The sequence below is a fragment of the Stylophora pistillata genome, chromosome 8 (assembly GCF_964205215.1).
Source record: "Stylophora pistillata chromosome 8, jaStyPist1.2, whole genome shotgun sequence".
NCBI lineage: Eukaryota > Metazoa > Cnidaria > Anthozoa > Scleractinia > Pocilloporidae > Stylophora > Stylophora pistillata.
Window position 1 is genome coordinate 11,987,276 of NC_142526.1, and position 22,125 is coordinate 12,009,400.

Here is a 22,125-nt window from a genome sequence, read left to right on the forward strand (position 1 = left end):
TGTCATATCCAGATGAGTTTTACTCGGTTCTCAAGGTGGGAAGACACGAGAAACAAAAGTATGAATATTCCATCTGACTTCCTCATGAGTGCGTTTTTCTAGGGGTTTTGTTTCGTTTTTGAGTTATTAAAAGAAAAAAAAAAATCTGTGTTAGCGTATAGAGTGGTGTATTTTGGTGAAATGTAATCTGATCGGCGCAATTTGGTGTATCTCTAAGCAATCTGATTGGCGCATTTTTTTTTTGTTTTTTTTTTTTTGGTGTATCTCAAAGCAGTGTGATTGGCGCAATTTTTTGGTGTATCACAGACCAATTAGATTGTAGTATTTTTCTATGTCGCACCAATCAGAGCGTTCTTGCTAATTTGTGGTTTGACAGGTCTTCAAATTTCAGCGAATCAACGCGTGACTCGGAGAGAGCGGTTCGCGAATTAAGGAAACGTACTAGTCGTGTTGGGAAAGCGGTGGAGTTGTGATCTTTGTACGACTATGGTTATTCTTCGTTATAAAGGAGACTGACTGGCACATGATAAAAATTTTGAATCAAATATTGCTTGAGATGTTGATGGGAACAACTTTAGAATACCCGACTACTATTGGCCGCTATGAATGCATTGCTCTCGCGTTCCCGATGTCGAAAAATAATGTTAAAAGAGAGGACATACAAACCAGTGGTCCCGCATTCAAGTTTTCCTGAAGTGGAATAATGAAATGATATCGCCGTTAAACTGTTACATCGGCAGTCCCGCGCTCACAAAGTCGAAGAATGATAAAACGAGAGGGTCGTTAAACTAGTGCTCTCGTAATTCAGCGCTTTCGAAGTCGAAGAATAATTAAAGGAAAGGGGAAGTTTACCTAGGGTTGACGCAGTCCCGCGCTTACTTTCTTTCGTTTTCTCAACTAAGGGATATTTCATTACTATATATGAATTCCACTTTGAATTTTTCCGAAAGTCCGAGGTAAGAATGACATCTACAAGAGTTGTGAGCTCTTCTACCCAATGTAATGGCTGTCCTTCGTGAGGTCTTTATCGCTATGATCTGTCGGGATTAGAAAGGTCTTCAGGGAATTTTTTCAATCAATTGCAAATTAAACGCACACACTATCAGCTAAAGGCCTAACATGAATTTAGCACTAGGGCGTGTTGTTTTGGAAGGGCTAGTTCTGCTAACCCTGGTAAAACTTGCGCAATGCATTTGCATAAAAATTAATCATATTAGATTGGTAATCTTGTTTTTTGCCTTGTGGCTGCTCTTTTTGCAGAGGTTGAAACGACCACCAAGTTGTATTTACTTTCTGCGTCGGCTGCCATGTTAAATATCCGTTTCTTTTCTTATTAAAGTTCTCCATGAATTAAATATTATTTAAACCATTCTTTCCCGCGACAATTGCGTGTGTACTATTTACCCGTCAGTATAGACTAGACTTTCTCAGATAAAATGCCATTTTCCAGTAAACAATGTAAATTTTATGACATAAGTCTACCTCACTGAAAAAATTTTCACAAGAAACATGGTGGTACGGTCGGTCAATTTTCCACGCAACTCTCACGTGCTTAGACGTTTTCTACCAATAATATTCGCTTTTAGCTACTTTGGACTTTACCCTACTGCGTGTCAATTTCCTGTAAACAACCTGCATTTTATCACGTATTTCGCTCGCACAGGGCAAAGTCCAGATAGGCAACAACCAATCAAGGAGCCCACGTTGTTTTGCTTTGAAAACTGATACTTTCTCTTCGTTCCATCTATTTTCACTTGTTCGAAGAACGGAGACCGGAATATATCTTTGTCCAGAGGCTGTTAGAGATAAAATAGAGCTTTCCATTGCAAAATTAAATGGAAGAATATTTCGAGGCAACTATCTGTTACTGAACAAGAGGCTAGACGGAGCCTGTATTCTGGCTGGATTTGCGATTCAACGGATTGAATTGAATTATTTCGAATTTAAGGCTTCGCTGTTTTAGCAAATACGCTCTCGACTGCTTTTCATGGTTTGTTTACATGGAGAGCTATGGAGAACAAGTTGATGCCATCCATGACAATTTGGAAATACTAAAATCGCCAGAGGAAATGCGGGGTCGCTCAATAAAAATCTGCATTTGAGCGCGATGACTTTGTTTACAAGGATTTCTCCTGGTTATTTCTAAGAACAAACCTCTGAAGTGTTTTTTTTGCCTAGGTACGACATATCACAGAAGGCATTTTGTAGACCGCAAGTTTTTTGACTGATTGAAATTAAAGGTATGTGGCAGTGACTTTCAGGAGTTTTTTCTTGTTAGAAAAGTATAGTTGTTTCGTCCTCTATATTAATCTACTGATGGATCCAATCGCCAATGTTCACATAAGACGATCGTGTTAATTAATCGAATTTAAACAAGCAGCCAATGAACCTTTACTGTTCCCAAGGGTTGTTGTTTCCACCAGTACGTTATCAATTGAAGTGATTCACAGTATTAGGTTTGTGCTTTAAATAGTTCACTCGAAAGATAAGTATAAACTGTAACACCTTAAGCCTGACTGATACTCGATGCCAAACTCGGCCTCGTTCCTAGGCTTGTCCACCAGACAGAATCAGTAATTCCGTTTGGTTTTTCCTGAGCAGGAAAATGCACATTAGACGTTACGTGGCACTTTTTAATTAGCATAGAGCAATGGCCCTTCGCAGCCAGAATAATAATTACGACTTTTTCTCTGACAAAGAGGCGACAGTAAGCATTATTATAGCCTACGAGCAGGTCGTTGTTTGATGTCATAACGCAACGTTGGAGAGAAAGCGTTGCGTGACAAGTTCAAATCAGAGCTGTGGAGGCCGAGGGGACTGAAGAAAGCGTGGTATCCATGAATGTTGTTTATTTTTGCCGACAATTATTCACACACCAGCATCAGTTACTAGGTGTCCCATTTCAACCCGCACATCTTAAACCGCGGTGGTAGAAACGAAAATTTAAAATTTAAAAAGCTCTTAAGTCCACAAAATGGCCGAAAACACACTAGTATCGTTTGATGATGGTTCAGCAAGAGAAAATAATGGTCCCTTTATTTTTCATAGGTTTGAATCGAGTTAATAGCAAGCTTAAGCCAGCGGTTTTTCGCCTTAATACTGGCCTGTGCGACTCGCTAGCCCTCGTCAGTAGAGCCTCCTACGCCGGCAAGGAGGAGAAACTAGAAAATCTAGCCAATCGTACTCTTCAAACTGTGCGTCTTACGCTATGCTGTACTCGGTACAGGAAAAGTAAATCCATGAGAGCCGTCGATGAGTAAGATTATCACCATGGCTAAGGCAAATGATTTGTGGAATGTATTCATTAAAAAGTTTAAGCCCCGTGCCGGGTAAACTGACTGAAATGCCAAGCGTGCTCGAGGCAAAAGATATGGGGTACACACGTCTTGTTTCAATCGACTTCGCTTCGATATCAGGGAGAATGTCCTCCATAAACCTATCTCGTGTCATGTGAGGTTTTTTTGTTTCGGAAGTCAATTACTTTGAAGGCACACAACGCACCCGCCTAGAGCAACAATGGGATAGCCCCCACCTATTGAAGGTTCGTTCCCTAAATAATTACTCACAGTATGCTAGCTCAAATTTTGCTTTCCTTTCTAAGTAAACCGGTTTTTCTGGTGTTTTTTTTTTCCGACTCTCCTCACTCTTTACTTTCTTCTATTGTATGCATGTAATTGATTGATACCGATAGGTTATTTTACCGATAGGAAATAAACATCAGATATCAAAAAGAGCGGAGTTTTTCGATGCCTCGCACACAGAAATAAAATGAAAAACTCTTTTACTCTATTTAAATTCCATATGAAAGGTTATCAGCCTGAGAACACTAACGTTATTAGCCTGCGTTCGAAGTGAATTTACAGAAAGTTAGCTATTTTACGAAAGTGAATTCGTCATGGCATGGTGTTCTCGAGGAAACACGATGTCATGGCGATGTCATGAGGTTACTGGCTACCAGCAAGAGAATATCACCTGATGATATTCTCTTGCAGCCAATAAACTCTATATCAACGATTGTTTTAGTATAGCAAGTAACTGATATGGTACTTGAAAACGTAAAAACTGAAAGGTAATTTACGACATAACAAACCATTAAGAACGATTAGAAACTATACACAACATGTGCTGTTAAGCAATCACTCGTACACATCAAGCGTATGTGACAATACCATTTTAAAATTGAATTAAATCACGCGCGATAACCTTGATAACAAAAAGAATCCGAGAACACGCAAATAGGAATTACGTCAGCGGAGTCATACCTCTTTTCGCCGGTTAGAATTCTTGTTATTTTACTATCTTAATCTCGTAGCTTCGATCCTAACTGACTGCGTCCGAGGACAACCAGAGTTCTATCTAATTTTATTGTCCTTGTCACCTGACTCAAAACGAAAATTACATAATCAACGATTGTAGAATAATAGCTAATTATTACAACGTGATTTCACCGAGGAAACTTGTCAAAACATCCGAGCCGCAAAACGAAGCACGTGCGAGCCGCATGTAATAATGTTGAAGAGCCACCGTGTCACGCATAAGATCCCAACGTGACATCTCTTCTGAAAACAGTTAGAACATAAACAAGATTGTAATAAATAACCAAGGTTCTAACCTGAGTCCAAAAGGTTCCGAGTGAGTACGACTACAAAATCACCCAAAGGTTCTTTTAGCTTAAATTTGTGATCAGCTTGGCAGCATCACTATGCAGTTTCTATAAGACGCTGTGGTGGTCTGCGGACCCGTAGACTTCTTCATACGGGTTGATACTCTTGCGGGGTATCGGGCTGTGATTCCATCTGGCGTTTCGAGACCAGCATCAGTACTTGGTTGCATATAAGAATTTGGCTCATCACTGCGTCCTACTACCCATGCTGGGCTTGGTGCTGGGGATGGGACTGGAGGTGCCTCCTCCTTGGTCGGTTGAAGATGAAAACGGTTTTGACGCATCTGGGTTCCATCAGGGGTCACTACAATGTAAGAACGAGGAGTCGGGTAATGTCGGATGACCACTGCAGGTGTCCATTCCAGTCCCTGGTTCATTCGCACAGGTTCGCCTTCGTGTAGTTTGGAAAGTGGCCGAGTGCCGCGGTCATAGAGTATTTTCTGATCTTGTTGACGTGTCAGCAGATTATAACAAATTTGAGGAGACCTAGGCTGTGGTTCAAGGAGGCTCTTCGAAGTTGGCAGTCTTGTTCTAAGCTTCCTACTCATAAGAAATTCTGCTGGGGATTCATCCATTCCACTGATAGGGAAATTACGGAACTCTAATAAAGCGAGGAATGCATCCTGTTTTGACTCATCAGCTTTCCTTAGTAACTGCTTAACGATCTGTGCGTTTATTTCCACTAGACTATTAGATTTCGGGTAGTGTGGACTTGAGGTTACCACTTCTATCTCCCAGTTACTGGCAAAGTCCTTACATTTCACACTATTGAACGGCATGTTATCTGCGATTAGCCTCTCAAGGATTCCATGACGTGCAAACATATCTTTCATGGCCAGGATAACTGCTTCGCTATTCTTACAGGAGAGGCGGGCTACTTCAGGATATTGGAGAAATAGTCAACTAAAAGCAGGTAGCCTCTCCCTTTACAGTAGAATTTGTCTGCTGCAACTGTCACCCGGGCTCTCTCAGGGGTCTCTTGAGAAATCAAAGGCTCTCTCTGGTTGCTTCGTTGGTGTTGCTGACAGGTATTGCACTTGGATACCAACTCGTCGATTGCACCATTGATACCTGGCCAAAACACTGCACTCTGGGCTCGCGCTCTGCACTTCTCTATCCCCAAGTGAGCGGCGTGTATGCATTGAAGTATTTCGGGTCGCAGGCTATGGGGAACAATTATGCGATCACCCTTGAACAATAACCCCTCGTAGCAGCTAATTTCATCTCGGTGGTTCCAGTAAGGTCTTGTCTCAACTGGTGTCTCTACTTTGGTCTGCAGCCAACCACCCATGACAACTTTCTGCAACTGTTGAAGTTCAGGGTCACTCTTAGTCTCGTCCCTCAATTTGTGAAATATCGTCTCTGACAAATGTCCAGAGTTCAGGACATGAATTTCAAAATCATCAGGTTGGTCTGTAGCGTTGTGGGGTAAGTATGCTCTGGAGAGCGTATCAGCTAAAGGTAGTTGGCATTTCTCCCTGTTAAGCTTGAGGTTACGATCACGGCAGCTGTCCAATATTTGTCTAAGCCTCACATCATGCTGCTCCACATCTTTTCCCCACATAATCAGATCATCCATAATTACCTCAACACTTTCAATGTCCTGAAACAAATGAGACATAACATTTTGGAACACATCTGGGGTGGATGCTATCCCAAATGGTAAACTTGTATAACCATTAGGGCCAAATGGGGTGTTAAAGATAGCTAACTTACTACTGTCCGTGGTTAGTTTAACCTGCCAAAAGCCATGGTTAGCATCAAGGACTCTTAAAACTTTTGCACTGGGCATTCTGCTAATCACATCTTCCACGATATGCATGGGAAAATGTTCGCGCATGACGGCATGATTGATGTCGCTAGAATCCATGTACACTCTGAGTTTGTTATTCTTCTTCTCGGCAACAACACTATGTACCCAGGCAGTGGGCTCTTTACATTTCTTAATAACTCCCAGCTTTTCCATTCTCCGAAGCTCTTCTCTAAGAGGTTCGCGAAGGGCAACAGATCTTGAGCGAGACGTGCCACTCATCTTTAGAAGGACCTTCTGCACTAAACTCCACTGAAAAGGTCAGCAAATCGGCTTCGTTATCACTGCCGTCCGATTCAACGACTGCGCGTACTGTTTTCCAGCCAAAATCCCACACTGAGTCGCTTCCGGAAAACATTCGCAAAATGATCCATCCTCTGGCAGTAGTCTCACGTTTTTCAAAAGGCAGGGCAAGAGCTCCACGAGTGAGGAGAACCTCAAAACGTGCAGTTTCCTTTTTGTGAGCCCGAACCCGGTTTTTGGCTACGTGAACGGTTCTTCTTCAATCTGTCGCCGCCGCCTGCTCGAATTTTATTCACGGTCGGATTTGCATTGTTTTGCTCCAACGGACCCATCGCTTTAATCTGTTCTTTCGAAGCCTCGGACGATCTTGCCATAGAAATCGCTTTTTCAGTGTAAGTCTCTCGTCTCTCATTAATCGTTTCTTCACTTGTAGATCTCGTATGCCAAACACGAACTTGTCTCGCAACATTTCATCAACCGGCAACGGGTACTCGCAAGATTTCACTTTGTTTTTCAAACGTGTGACAAACTGATCCACAGTTTCGGAATCTTTCTGTGTTATCTGCTAAAACTAATACCTCTCGAACACTACGTTCTTCCTGGGGTTACAGTATTGCTCAAACTGCTCAAGGACTTTGTACAGCTTTTTCTCGTCGCCTTCGGCAAACTTGAAGACCTCAATGGCGTCTTCTCCTGCAAAGTTTAGCAATAAGGCAATCTTGACCGCATCGTCTTTCTTTTCTTTTCCCGAAGCAGTTAAGTAGATATCAAACTGCTACTTCAATCTCCGCCAATTTTCTGATGTGTTTGTGTCGAGACTCAAAGCGCTAGGCTTGTCAAAACTACCCATATATTACTCCTGACACCGTGTCAAAAGATCCGAGTCGCAAAACAAAGCGAAGTACATGCGAGCCGTTAGGTAATAATGTTAAGGAGCATGCGTGTCACGCATAAGATCCCAACGTAACAAAACTTGTTCAATCGAAACATTATCGATGGAGAGTTCGAGTATATCAGATAGAGTACTTAATCTTTGTTACTCGGTTTACTGTTCATCACTAGTAAGCTCATGTCCTCTGAGGGGACTATGTAAAAAATCATTATTTTTTTTTTAATCATGACTGTATGACATCGATTAGCAAATGAAATAAAAGAAACGTGAAATGTGGAATGCATAGTTTTTTTAAATTTGATCCACTGAAACTGTGGCATTGCCGAATTGAACTTGGTATTCAAGAAGCGAATTTTTGGGAATTACAGTGATGCGAAGAATTATAAAGGAGAGAAAAAGCCATTATAATACGTAAATTAAAGTTATAAATTTTATAATTACCGTAAATCCTCTATGATTGCTCCTGTTGATGGGGGGGGGGGGGATATTTTTTGAAGCGTTTATTCGAAATTTAAATCTTGCCATTAAAGATCCAATTTTAACGATTTTTTTGTACTTAATGAAAGCTCTCCCCCGTCTTGCAACATTGAAAATTATCCCAACCTAGTAGTAGTGGGGACTGGCCACAGAAAACATTTCCTTACTACGTCATCTGCCAAAGCAATGCAAAATACAAAAATAAAGCAAACGGAAAAAGTTTTTATTTCGTTTGTAATTCCAATTTTATTTAGTAAAAACAATCATCCTCATCCTTGCTTTGCCGATTATTGTGGCTAATGACTGATTATAGCTTCAGTTTCTAAGATTTTACAAAGAGCAAAACTGAAATGTTCACAACGACCTGCTTCCCGTTTGCCCGACGACACATTTTGAATAAGACTGTCTGCTTTCTCAAAAATATGAAATAAACATTCCAAGTATTTTATCCTGTGGTTGATAAGAAATAATGAACTGATCTGCACGGATACGGTGAAATGCTATTGAAGAAATTGAACCTAGAATGTTCAGTCTTCGACAGGTTTCGACCGTGCTGTGCTTCCAAGTGCCAGTTAAACGTGCCATGAAACCAAATGTCGTGAGGCAAATTTTTATAGTTTGTCTGATCCTCCATGAGGAATGCGACCACAAATAAATGAGATATATCATACGTTGACTTGTGGATAAGACCAAGTCACGAACCTATCTACTCAGGTAATTTGCGATCGAAGAAATTGTCGACTGCTTTACACAATGGTGTCAGTCTTAATTCACAACTTAAAACATTTTATTGCCTGTACACGCATAGAAATCATGGAAATCGTTATATGATATATATGATATATCGTCGATCCTGACTCACCAGTAGGAAAATCATAATCATGAATCCTCATTAATTATCTATTATTATGCTCTTCCTGACTGATGATCAACTCGATTTAATTCTCTGCATTTCTCAAACGTTTCCGCTCCAGAAAACAATTTATTACGTTACTGATCGCAGCAATAGTTTTTAAGTGTAACAATTTTATGTCTCTAAGGGAAGTGAAATGATTCTGGAAACCAAAGTCCGAAGTCACTTTAAATGCTTTGTCTTCAGTGGAAAATGTTGCTCACCTCTTAATCGTAAACGACTAGCAGAGTCAAGATAAACCTTTGATAAGGAAATGTTGCTTACCTCTTAATCGTATACGACTAGGAGAGTCAGGATAAACCTTGCACAGACCAGTTTTAAGTAATTCATTCGTCACTTTTGATCGGATATTTAATTTTTTTCTCTCCTCTCACCAAACCAATACGTATTTCGCTTTCGTAGATGCGGGTGACAGGTGGTAAACACCTGTAATGTGGTAATGAAAGCGGATATATAACTGGCATTTCCTCCATGGTTTAATCTCCAAAATATATCAAGAGTCATTGAACTGATCAATAGCAAATCTATTATAACAGTAGGCAGTCTGATACTACATGTGGCTACTGATATAGAGCAATTTTTTATCACATTGAACAGTATAATAACGTCAGAAGCTAGTGTTGTCCACATGCAAAACAGAAAACCTGCCGCTTCCCACATGTTTACCGTATCCTGTTCCAAAGGAGAAAGACTATTCACGAATATAGTGACTGATTGACATTCAATCAATGATTAGATGGTAACAATTAATCATATGAACAATAATAATAGTACGTATGATGCACGATCCTCGCAGTAGATAGCGCTATTTGAGCAATAGCGAAAATCAGACCTGAAAAAAATCAGGCCTGTACGGGACTCGAACCACTGACCTCTGCGATACTAGTGCAGCGCTCTTACCAATTGAGCTAACAAGCCAACTGAGAGCAGGCCGTTAAGTTGATTCGTAATGAACCCGTGAAAGTGATAAATGAGATTTATATTCATATATTTATTCTATCTCAATAATAATAGTGATGATAACAGTTGTAACACTTATTATAATTTCTAGGGGCTGACAAACTAGGCTGTGGCGTTTACTTGGAAGTTTGACAGGAACTCTTCACGACAGCTTAAACCGAAGTAACATCGGACTTTGAATTCACATAGCAACTGCGTTCTGAAATATTTTATAACATAACCAAAGTAAAGCGCGCGCTCTGATTGTTCAATTCAGCGTCCACCGTTTGCCCATGGGTGTATGCTGCTGGCGTGAGCAAATGCTAAGACTAGTTTCCCGCACGCGCTTGTTTTTTTGGTCACGTAAGATTTGTTAAATAAAAGAAAACTCTTTTGCTACAAGTATCGATATCATGTTATAAAACAAATGGTAAACGCCAAAGCGAACACGGTTGAGTTATGGATGCACTTGGGAGGTTTGCTAAGCACTCAAGAGCAAATAGTCCCTCTCGGCTATCGCCTTGCGCGACTCTTACGCTTCTTTCGTGCTTAGTAACCTCCCGCGTGCGCAATTTAAACAACAGAGTGTTTCTGTCGAGGAACTATCGGCTGATAGTTGCCCCGCGGAAATTTGATGTTCTTAAAACAAATATGCTAGTTTTAAGAACATCAAATTTCCAAGGGGCAACTATCAGACCGATAGTTCCGAGACATAAACACTCTATTGTTTTTATTGTTCACCACTAAATTTTCTTCCGCGCCTACAGCTTGTCACAAATGTCAATAATTCGCAACCGTACATTGGCTAAATAATACGTTATACCTGTCAGAATTGAAAAGTCACTGTTTTTCCGATCTGCCTAACTTCACGGCCGTCAAACTATTCAAAACTTTTCACGGATGAGTACTATCAATCCAGGTATTTTCCGCGGACGGGCACTATCCATCCGGGTATTTTCCGCGGGCGGGCACTATGGGCTGATAGTGTCTCTCCACTGATGAACACTAATCGCGTCACGTGATCGATTTAAACCAATAAGAACCGGAGAAAATTTAGTGGTGAACTGTAAAATTCAATAGTGTACGCTGTGGTGTTTACCATTTGTTAAATCAAATGGCCTAATCGTTCTGAACTGACCAACTGACTAACTAACTAACTAACTAACTAACTAACTAACTAACCAACTAAACTAACTAAATATTTCATACAATTTGTCCTCTGTAAACTTGCGAATATTTATCCAAACACATTTTGTAACGTTTTGAGGCTCAAAGAACAAAATGGGACACCCTAAAGCTATATTTTACATATCAGCCTTCTGGGCCGCTATTTCAAAGTCGAGTGACGAAAAATTACAAGATCTGAATGGCTCTATCTGAGAGTCTCACGAGAGCAAGGCTGCAAATAACGAACGAGCAGTCGCCGGTCACGTTGTCTGGTCAAACATGCTTTTGCTCGGACCATAGTTAGTAGAGGGGACTCTACTAACTATGTTTGGCGGACAAATTTTAACAGTTGGAATTCTTGCGACTTGTTATCTTTTTACAACTAAAAAACAACTGAATCCAAGTCGGTCTGGCAAGAAAAATTACAAGTTAATAATTTTACTACTCTTTTGTTTCCAGTACAGTACAACTCAGAGCCCTATTTTTAAAGTTACAGTTGTGAATTTTTGTTAGAGTTTAAAGAGTGGTCGGATTCTCCAGGTTTTGGGCCGTTTGCTCGCTTTTTGCACTTTGCAACAAATGCTACTTGGAGTATTCTCGATGCAGCGAGATTCTACTTCGTGAGGGTGCTTTCCTATCATTCAATCAGTCAAACAATCAGTCACTTTATTTAAGAGTAAATTATGGTATCTAGCCGAAGGCAAAACCCTCTACTGACTGGGAACACTTAAATAAAGTAGATAAAATTACGGAAGACACGATGATTTGCGGTCGCGACAGGACTTGACGACATCGTGGAAATTTGCGACTGCCGGGAATTTCTCAACCACTAATTTGTCTACTTTTATAATCGTTTTTTTTTTTCTTTCGGAAACACGACTGTTGTCCCTTGTGATTATCAAACAGTTAAAAATTAAAATTTCTTTGAACGAGTCGGTAGATGACAGCCCTGCGAGAGTCGTTTCTCTTTCATTGTTTTGACTATTTTCTGCCTTTTTTTGTGTCTCCATCGCCGACATTTTCCAAGAACTGCGAACTGAGTACTGATTCGATTATTTTCATGCGCGGGATCAATGCCGGCTGTCCCGAGTGGGCTTCATATTGCATACGGGCGCTGTCAGCGATGTAATAAAAAAGGGCAATGTCTGGGAGGTCTTTCGTCTTTCGTCTTGTTACGTTTTGGATTTTATGACGTCACATAAAATTGTTTGGGGCCTGCCGATTTCGAAAAAATCGAGGAAAACAAGGGAAGCGGCTCTGGAGCTGTCATGGGGAGTAGATAGCCAACTTGGCGCGTAGCGCCGAGTTAGCTATAATCATCTCATATCCAACAAGTGCGAGTGGAATAATTGTTTTATCAAAACATTTAATTCAACATTAAATGTTACTGAATTTTTTTGGCTCCCTTTAATTTTAAGCTGACACGTACGCTTACCATATTCGTAGATTATGGACGGTATATTGGCTGATATACCATAATGGCTAAGCCAATTAAAAAGTCTTGAATTGCATTATCCAATGATTCAGTTTTTAATAATCAATATTATTATCCAAGTGTGCTTCGTAGAGTGCAAATAACGCCCCAAACGAGTACAAATATCTCACATGTGTATGAAGACGATGGAAAGACAAAACAAAACAATATAAGAAAAAGAGACTGCGCACGGTTAGCGGACTCTCAACCTAACTTGTAGCACGACTGTTTTTTATCTTTAATCTTTCCGGCTTTCATATCTCTTCTCCCCCTTCAACTATGCCGGCCGGTTTGAAATGAGGTGATAAATGAATTGTAACCGTAGATATATCAAAGGAAAACAGAAGGAGTCAATTGATCACAATTAACCCTTACGTTTATTTCCAACAATACTAACTTTTAAATTAAGTCTAAAAGTGAAGGGCCGAATGTAGGCCTCTGAATAGAAAATGTGCAAGTATCCAAGGTGAAGCAAATACCGAAGGTGAAGCAAATACCGGTCAAAGCTTAAAAACGGCGTTGTAATCTCGGGCCCAGGAGATCGATTATTGTTTTAAAAGTGTTCTTGTTAACCCTCAATTGTTTACGAAAGTACTCCTGTGGAATTTTGGGGCCGTTATAGTGAATTTCAAACTTCGACTTGCGCGACGGACTTGCGCGAAAGCTACAGGAAACATGAAAGAAAAAAATATTATTTTTTCTTGCTGCAGAAAAAAAAAAAAAGAAAAAAATCTGCTTACCGATGGTTATATAGAAAACCCTTGGTACAAAAGTCGACGAATCGCTTTTTTAATAATCGGTTTGGTAGACGCCAAAACAACAGGGTAACTTGTATACCTCGGACCGAGGGTTTTTCCTCTCAGATTTATGGCCCACACCAGTAAATCAAGCAGGCCGTACAGTGAAATATGTACAAACACACAACTATTTCGTCATTTTTCATGCGCAAGCCTTCACTTGCCCACATACACACACCAACTATTTATGCTTCTTCCTTTTCAGATGTTTTCGATAACCTCATACTGAGAAAAACAGGAAGCCTCTGGTCGACATTTGAGCTTCCTTCATTTGCTCAGTAAGAGCTCAAACTCATAAGGGAAATCATATGCCCTGTTTTGACAATGTTTGCAATGTTGTAGACATACAGCTTGAGCAGGTTTGGTTTAAAATGGATTTTTACCTTCAAACGTATTGAAAGCTTAATGAAGGTGTCATGATAAAAATAAATCCAATAATTTTTAATGGAACCATCTGAAACATATTAATGTGTTCTTGCCTAAATATTTCATGAACGAGTCCATCTTCCAAATTTGCTCAGTATGGTGATTGCACTGATAACGTTTCTCTCGAGAAATCTAGACTAACTTTTGGACACAATTAGCTACTAAGAAAGAGTGCAAGCGTTTGCAAAGCAATCCCCTTCGTCAACTCGTCAACTTCACTTTTATAGCCGCGACTTAGTATTTGAATTTGAGCAGTATACGTAGTTAGTTATAAAAGACAAACAACAGACGCAGATTTTCATTTCGATAATTTGCAAGTATATCGGTGAAATCTCATATAAATAAATTCCATCCCGTTTTCTTAACGTAAACGCAGAGAAATTTTGGTAAAATCCGATAATACGGCGAACATAAATCAGTCTGTAAAAGCCACAGCATTTACATTTTTCGAGAAGTTTACACACAAGTCGAGCTTATTAGCTTTTCTCACAGGTTTCTCACAAATAATCGAGGAGCAATAAAAAAGAAACCTCGGAGCATTTACTTTCTAAGCATTTCATGAAATGGCCGGAAAATTTTTAATGGTAAGTTACCTTGGCTCTCTTTCTTGTTCACAGTATCTGGTACCCAGCTTCTATAATGCCAAGGTTTTTCAAAGATGAATTTAACTTGGCAGATGGAATGACTTGTTCAGATTGCGACGTTACGAATTTTCTGTAACAGAAAGATAGAAGATTAGCTTGTGTGACAACACAAAGAGAAATCACTTCAGTATAGAATTTTGTGCATTTATCGTCGAAAGAACCAGACAGATCACAGAGAATTTTCAGGAGCTATATTCTGCTCCTAAAAACTACAATCAATCCACATTTGACGCTTAGCTGCCCATTTCCCAAAAGTACCGGTTACTTTACGGGCCCGAAGCCATAATTAATATCTCGGTCCAAGCCGAGTAGTGCGTTTATCAGCTTCTTTAATTTGTTTTAACTTTAAAGGTGTCATATCTTCAACTAAATCTTTCTGAACTTTCCGAGACTTCACGAGAAACGGGCCCCGGATCTGGAAAAGAAACACAGAGCACAATAGTGGCTTCCACCACCTATAAGTACACCACAAATATGCACATCAAACGTTGTGGTACAACAAATCGTCATAGACCTCTGACAATGATCAATGTTCAGTTTGCCGACAAGCGAGTTAGAACGTTTATCTATTGCCAGAATAAAGCCCTTTTTATTTGTGATATGAAGCGAAACAAATGTTCATATCAGCGTCTCGTTTTCAACGTTAGTTATAGTCCACATATCTGATATATTCACTGACTCATTGCTTATTTAGTCAAACCAAGTATTAGGAAAATGGCTAAGATCAGAATAACCGCGCACAGCAAGCGGAACATATGTGCCAACGGGATGGTGCAAGATAAATGATAAATTATAAACAGACAGCATTCTACGCTCCTTTTGTTAAAGCTACGATCAGCAATTTCACCAGATCTACATTTGAAGCCGGCCGCCATTACTCACTCAGCCATATTAAGGTGAAAATGAAGGAACTGAGGATGTGTATGGTCGTAGAGTTCATGGCGCTGGTTCTATCAGCTTGTCGTTTTCAAAATTAAGACTAAATGTTTTTTCCGAGGGAGTGGCCTGTTGTTGGCTAAAACAGCTTCACTTCAATCTTCGATATCATCTTTTCATTTCAAAACGGTTGTCAAAATACACCGTGAGTAAAGATAACAGCGAGTTATAAACCTTACCATCGCTCAGAGTTAACAATGGAAGAACTCTACTTATTTAGACATAGTTGAGGCTCGAGGCCACGATTTCAAAAAAAGCAGGTGATCAGAAAGGAATAGGAATGCTCTATGGATTCTTCTTTTGATTATCTTTTCTCAACAATAAGTAGCGGTTATAGTTTCCTGTTTTGCTCCTTTGAAAAAGGTGCGCAGAACAAAATATTTACGCAGATCCGTCACTGCGCTATCGGAAGAGTCAGCCCCCAAGCAACTGGAATTTGCAAATTGTTAATTCGTGCAGAGAAACGGATTTACTAAAAGGTCCGTTTTTTATCGCTTATCCTAGTAGCTCAGTTGAAGAGCTATGCATGGAAATGATGGAAAAGACAAAGAACGCCAAGAAATGACCCACCCTTCCTCTTACTGCCAACTCATACAGCTGAAGGTATTCTTTGCAACTGGTATTCAGTAAACATAAACAGGAAAATGCGCTCAAAAATATTTTGGCCTTTAGTAACTTTGAACTTAAATACTAGTCTAAATATGTCTAACAAATGAACCAGACTCGCGAACAGCGATCAAATTTGTCGTCTTAAGACATTTGCTTTCCATTTCAGGTATAGTATTCAAACTAGAAAATTATGAACCTCATCCATACGCTTTCTCTTCTCTTAAAAGCTAAAAATGATGTTGATAAAAGTATTTCTTGATTTCCTTCATTTGATTAACCCTTAAATTGATCATACGATAAATCTTTAAACATATATGACTGATTTTTAAATGAAAGAAATGATAAACAAAGATGAAATTCGTTTTCAGAACAAACTACCACCTCATTTTGAAGTTATGCTAGCATGTCCAACAATCTCAACAATTTCTTGGGTAATCAAGAAGGATGAGTTGAAACAGTCCATGGGTGCGTCGATTTCGTTTTCCAATGAAGCTCGTCTAGCCACGGAAACTTCTGAAAATATACTTAACAAGGAGAAACTACCACAATATCTTCTTAGTGTGAGAAACGAGGTTCACAGAGGTTATTTGTCTTCAAATCAGCTTTATCCATTTTAGTAGATGTACACAGAGCCAGTGAACATTAGACTTGAGACTTCGTTTGAGGGTTCAAGAGTCTACCTTTTTCCATTGATACTGGTAATCCTCGTTTCTTTGGGCCACAAGCTGTAAGCGATTTGTTAAAAGCGATGTTTTTCAAAGCTGACGCGAAAGAGATTTGTCACCGTGTAACATCGAAAAGTGGACGAATTTTAGCACTGCGCTGTGAAAAAGTTGCGTTTCTCAGAAAAATGGCTCTCTCGCGATCAAGACGAAGTGTTTACTAAATCTAGATTTAAATCAAAATTTAATCTCTGAACAGCTAAGTGCCAGTGTATTGTCTGATATGATGTATTATTTAACCATGACAGACAATTACCCCAAAAGAGGTGGTCTTTTGAAAGTATCCATACAAAATTCAACACTTCACAAGCGATAAACTGCTTATGCGTAACCGATCTTTGGCAGTTTCTTTACATCAGGTGTCGTGTAACACTACACGTGAAATCAAACGTCGTAGGTAAATCAAGAGGTCGAAGTCAGTTCATTGTCGCATGTTTTGCAATCTGTCAATAACTGATTCCTGGAACGTTTAATTCTCAGTATGTTTTTTCGCTCAAAAATGATCGACACGCATTGCATTCTCTAGATACATAACACTGACATTTTTCATGACTTGCGTATTTTTTCAGGGAACGTACCATTGGTACTTCGTTAAATCGAGGTTCTACTGTATGACTTTCGGTATGATAACGCACGATTCTAAGAAAAGCACTATAATACAACTCGGGGTCAAACGTTAGGGCATTCGGTCTCGATTGCCATACTCTTAAGAAACTGATGTTTTATTCTTCAAGGGTCATGATGATATGTAAATTCTCCTTACAATTTTTAAGACAGTTTCAAGGGGAAAGGTTAAGAGAATTAAAAAGACATGCATGAACAAAAGGATATTTTCTTGGTGTAGCAACAATTATCTAACGACAAGCTTAAAGATAGATGTGTGATTATCCCTTGTGAGAACCTGCTCACAGAGTTTGGTCGAAAAAGATTTAAATTCTGACGGTCTAGTGAACCTTCAAGATTCCAAACAAAGACCTTGGGTGTCTCGAAAACTCAGACCTCGAAAACTCAGACCTCAGACCCGAAAAACTCGGACCCTCTGGCTGTCTCGAAAACTCAGACCCGAAAAACTCAGACCCTCTGGGTGTCTCGAAAACTCAGACCCTAAAAATTCAGACCCTCTGGGTGTCTCGAAAGTTCAGACCCGAAAAATAAAACATATTTTCACCGCGTGAAAGCCGCAAGCCGACTTGTTTACTGTTCGTCGATACAGTGGCATTACGAGCACTGATCATGAAAATTATCTGCCGAGAAAAGAAAAAACAGCTTGCAGTGCTAGATACGTGCAACGATCATGAAAATTCTACTCAACATTTGCATAGATTTTTCTTTTCGTTATCGTATAAGCCAAGTTTATATCCACAACGTGTCGTGTCATCAGAAGCCATTCGCGAGGTGTGTTGCGTGATGGTTCCCTGTACAAATACAGGACCGGCGTCACGCGACAGTAGCGGACATAACCTTTCGCGGGCCTTGTACTTCGAAAAATTCTCGCGATTGAGTCTCCTGCATTGAATTTTGAGCAGAATAGACCATTAATGGTCGAGGAGAAGTCGTTTTTGTTAAATCTGTAGTCTAAATGATATGTCTGTCTGTAAAAGGATTGAAATTGCTGTTAATTGGTTGAGCAAGTGTGGTTTTACCAGCAATCGATTTTATAATTTCAATATCACAATAAAGTTGAAATGGTAAATTGGCCACCTTAGTTCCATTGAGCGCAGGAAGTTAGCTCATTTTAGCTCATACGGGATGGAATTTAAGTAAGCGAACTAGGAATTCTACATTGGGTTCTTTAGCTTCCAGCGAAATAATTTACAAATTTTCCGCCACGCTTTTGATTTTACATGCTCCACTACCGACTTGGCGGACCTCGTGGTTTCAACGATCCATTCACAACTTCCACGATATGTGAGTATCATTACTTCCGATCACGAGCGCAGTTCGTAAATCATTAACATGATAGTTAAGTAACCAATGAAACAATTCACTTCGAATTTTAAGCACTCACCTCGGCAAAAATTCAGTATGGCTAGAGCCGAGAAACAACAAACTCAGTAATAAATCAACAGAGGCGGGAATCCCTTCGCGCACAATTTAATTTATAAGTTCGTCCCAGGAGCTCTCGATCGAGGTCATGGATGAGTGAGTTGCACCACCTCAAACAAGATTAACTAATCAAGTATTTATTTCTATGAATAATTAATTTTAGCTCTTTAGAACATTTTAGACCAACCGTTAAAAAGATGAGGGAAAATTCATCGAATGTGAAACTTAAGGCTTTGCCTGTCTTGTTACATTTTACTGAGTCAGTGTCTACTTTCGAATTTACCAAAAATTACTACTAACGATTTTCAGACTAGTTTCAGTGATGCACTCGCAGTTCTAAACAAATTAATGAAGAAATCAGACCAAGTTTCTTTTACGAGCCTCCTCAAATCAGAAGTAAAACTACAGAGATGAATAAAACTTAAATACCTGAACAGCTTCTGAATCGATCTAGTGCACTTTTGTTCTTAAGAAAGCTAGAGACAACGGGGCTATCCAGCTCCTCATTCTGAGTAAATCAAATATGCATTTAATTGCTATTTTCTTCCGTGTGCAAGCTGGGACAAATCTTTTTCTTTTTTCTTATGTCTATTCTTGAGAAAGAATCGGAATCGACGTTGGCTCGTCGAAGATAGTAGATCAAGTTCATTTTGCTACAAACAGAGGTCAAAACAATTTGAATATATCAACAAAGTTGAAATGGTAAATTGGCCACCGTTACGGTTATAAAAGCTGACGTTTCGAGCGTTAGCCCTTCGTCGGAGCATTTCGCTGAAACTCTTCTTTCTTTCTGCCACGACACGTCTAAACGCTAAAGGAAAAACTGTCTCAATCTTATTCGTGACTATCAACACAGGAAACTAAACTTGATTCATGAGTATTTCAGTTCGAGAGCTGACAAATGGGTCACACAACCGTTCATCCGGTAGGCAAAATGACTTTCCAACTCAATTTTCTAACTTACCAAAGGAAGACCACAAAACGTTTACCTATGTCTTCTTCAGCTTCTTTCACTTCTTTCCAAGATCTCAAACGCGTTGAAGCGTTATAAATGCGCAAGCACAGAAGAGATTACCATCGATATCATAATCAAAAGCGGCTTTTCGAGTATTAAATGAACTTTTGTTTCTCTTACGCGAGTAATCCTTCGTGGTTTTTTGACCAGTTTCAGGTTACAACGTTCGGGATAAGAAAGATGGGATACAAAATTTAAATTTCTGAAAAAATCCTTAGCTCTCGAGTGGTAATGAAAACTAGAATCTCAATCTCTTCTGCCCTCTTTCTCCTATGCTTATCCAGAGGAAAAACAAAATTGTCGGCATGGGCCTAGTTTGAATCCCCTAAAATCGAACAGATTAATAGGTTGTGACATGCTCTCTTCTATTTTATTGGTTTCTTAAGTTGCACATTAAAGCAAAGGAAAAGGGTTAAATTGGTGAAAACATTCGTGAGGCTTGCTGAACTTTGTTGTGAGGGAGGGCACCAAAACGTAAATTTTGTTCAGGAACCATTTTTAGGCATTGATTGACTCACTTTCACCTTCAGTGCGAAGTATAAAATGATGGATATAGCTAACATTGGACTCACTAGTTTTGATATAGTTAATTTATCGTTTTTATTGAGAAATGTTGGTGATGGTGTTAGTGAAGATGATGATAGTTATCATCTCTTATGCTAAAGCTATTTAAGAGAATTAAACAGTTTCCAGTATCATCATTTCACCCTTGGCCTTGAAACATTTGAATAGTTATTTGACAATCTTATACTGATAGGAAGTTTACGCTAAACTCGTGCCATAAAGCTAATGTTTTGGCACTTGTTAAAGGAAAAACTCGTCACCACTTCAGTTTCAAACTCAACATAAGCCTCCGTGCGTCATATGGGAGCCAACCCAGATGCGCCACGAATTGGTATTCATATTCGAATGGGAGATTCATTACTGTTGCCAAGATCTTGGATCAAAGAACCACTAGCTCCAACAGCAGGTTCGGCGAACCAGGCTGAGTGATATTGTAGCACTATGCCACTGTTATACCTTCGCACCTATCGCATGGCACTCACAACCAAATGCATGTAATCAGCATAAAGCAAGAGGACCAGACTTTGTATAAATTATAAGGAAATTCAAAATTAATAAAGATTTAGTTTTTCACATGGAGCTGAGCAAACAAACATATAAGCTCACCTTTGCAGAATAAAACGAATGTCAGCTTTTATGGCGTTACGCTAATTAAGCTTCAATTGAAAATATGGCAAATGTATGCACTGTAAACAATTACAGTGTTCTACAAACGGGGAGCGCCCGTAAATCGAGCAGCGCGCACAGCTGAGTTGGAAATTGGAGTATAATAAAAACATTTTCTCAGCGAACTTCAGCGATTTCAAATGTGGTGAGTTCGTTTCGATGAATGGCACATCTCAAGAATTGTAGAATTCTCGTAAGTATTTCTTCAGTCATTCCTCTGAATTTGGACCACTTTTTTTGGAAACAAAAAATGTTTAAGATAGCCCGGTTCCGGGTACAGGTAGGATTACCCGTACCCGTACCCGTACCCGTACCCGTACCCGTACCCGTACCCGTACCCGTACCCGTACCCGTACCCGTACTCGGTTACACGGGAAACCAATCAAACTTAAGATACACCGGGTGATACCGGATACGATCTGTGTTTCATATGCCATCTGAACATCGTCAGAAATAAGCCGAAAAAATTTTTATTTCGGATTTAATTGACCTTTTTTTCTCTTTTCTTTTAGTATGCTACAAATATGCCTTCGACTCAAAAATGGAGGAAGCCCCGTTTACTTCTGTCGAAACGTTTTAATCAAGAAGTATCCTTTCAAGTCAACATAAAGTATATAATTTGAATTTAGGTTTTTTTTCATCGTGGTTCATGACCTGTTGTGTTTCAAATCTATTTTAAATGTGTCTCCACTAAAAATTTCGTGAAGAGACTACACCTCAGTGGAAAGCAGCACGACCTTTTGACAGGCAAAAATTTCTCCACATTTTTGCCTCAATAAACTTTTTCGTAATCCCAACACGCTTCAAATCAGAAAAACAAGTGTTTATGCAAGAATCTGGATACCATTCTGGTCTACTAAGCAAAGATAAAAATTAAATACTTACTCGTTTCTCCATTTTTACCTGGCGCGAACTCACGTTTAGACCACTGATCACCACGGTAAAACGTGTAGGTTTTACGGGAAGGACGCGATCACGTGATCGTTTAATGAATTTAAAATAGCGCTAGCCGTACCCGTGCGTGAAAATCGGGGTATCTTAAGTTGTTTAATGTAAACGATTTGCGCTTAGTACATTAAGAATTTCAACTTATACATCAAGTAAATAACTTTTTGTGTAGCT

General features: G+C 39.5%; 3 protein-coding genes across 4 annotated transcripts in view; 1 reads left to right on the plus strand and 2 right to left on the minus strand.

Moving 5' to 3' along the window:
* The window catches only part of LOC111330734 (uncharacterized), a 39,819-nt gene extending 21,026 nt beyond the window's left edge, over positions 1-18,793 (minus strand). Inside the window, exons 1-2 of one of the 2 annotated variants that reach the window (XM_022935653.2) lie at positions 18,721-18,793; positions 14,395-14,515 (exon numbers count right to left, since the gene is read on the minus strand). The gene's annotated coding sequence lies outside the window, so the exon portion shown is untranslated. Of the gene's footprint in view, positions 1-9,262; positions 9,395-14,394; positions 14,516-18,720 lie in introns of those variants that run through there. The other variant, XM_088731712.1, reaches the window with a different exon arrangement.
* The window catches only part of LOC148724991 (uncharacterized), a 312,950-nt gene that overhangs the window by 251,206 nt on the left and 39,619 nt on the right, over positions 1-22,125 (plus strand). The window lies entirely within an intron of this gene.
* Positions 5,538-6,695, minus strand: LOC111330746 (uncharacterized protein K02A2.6). The gene has a single exon (XM_022935671.1). It carries the CDS (start codon positions 6,693-6,695, stop codon positions 5,538-5,540), a length of 1,158 nt encoding a protein of 385 aa, XP_022791406.1.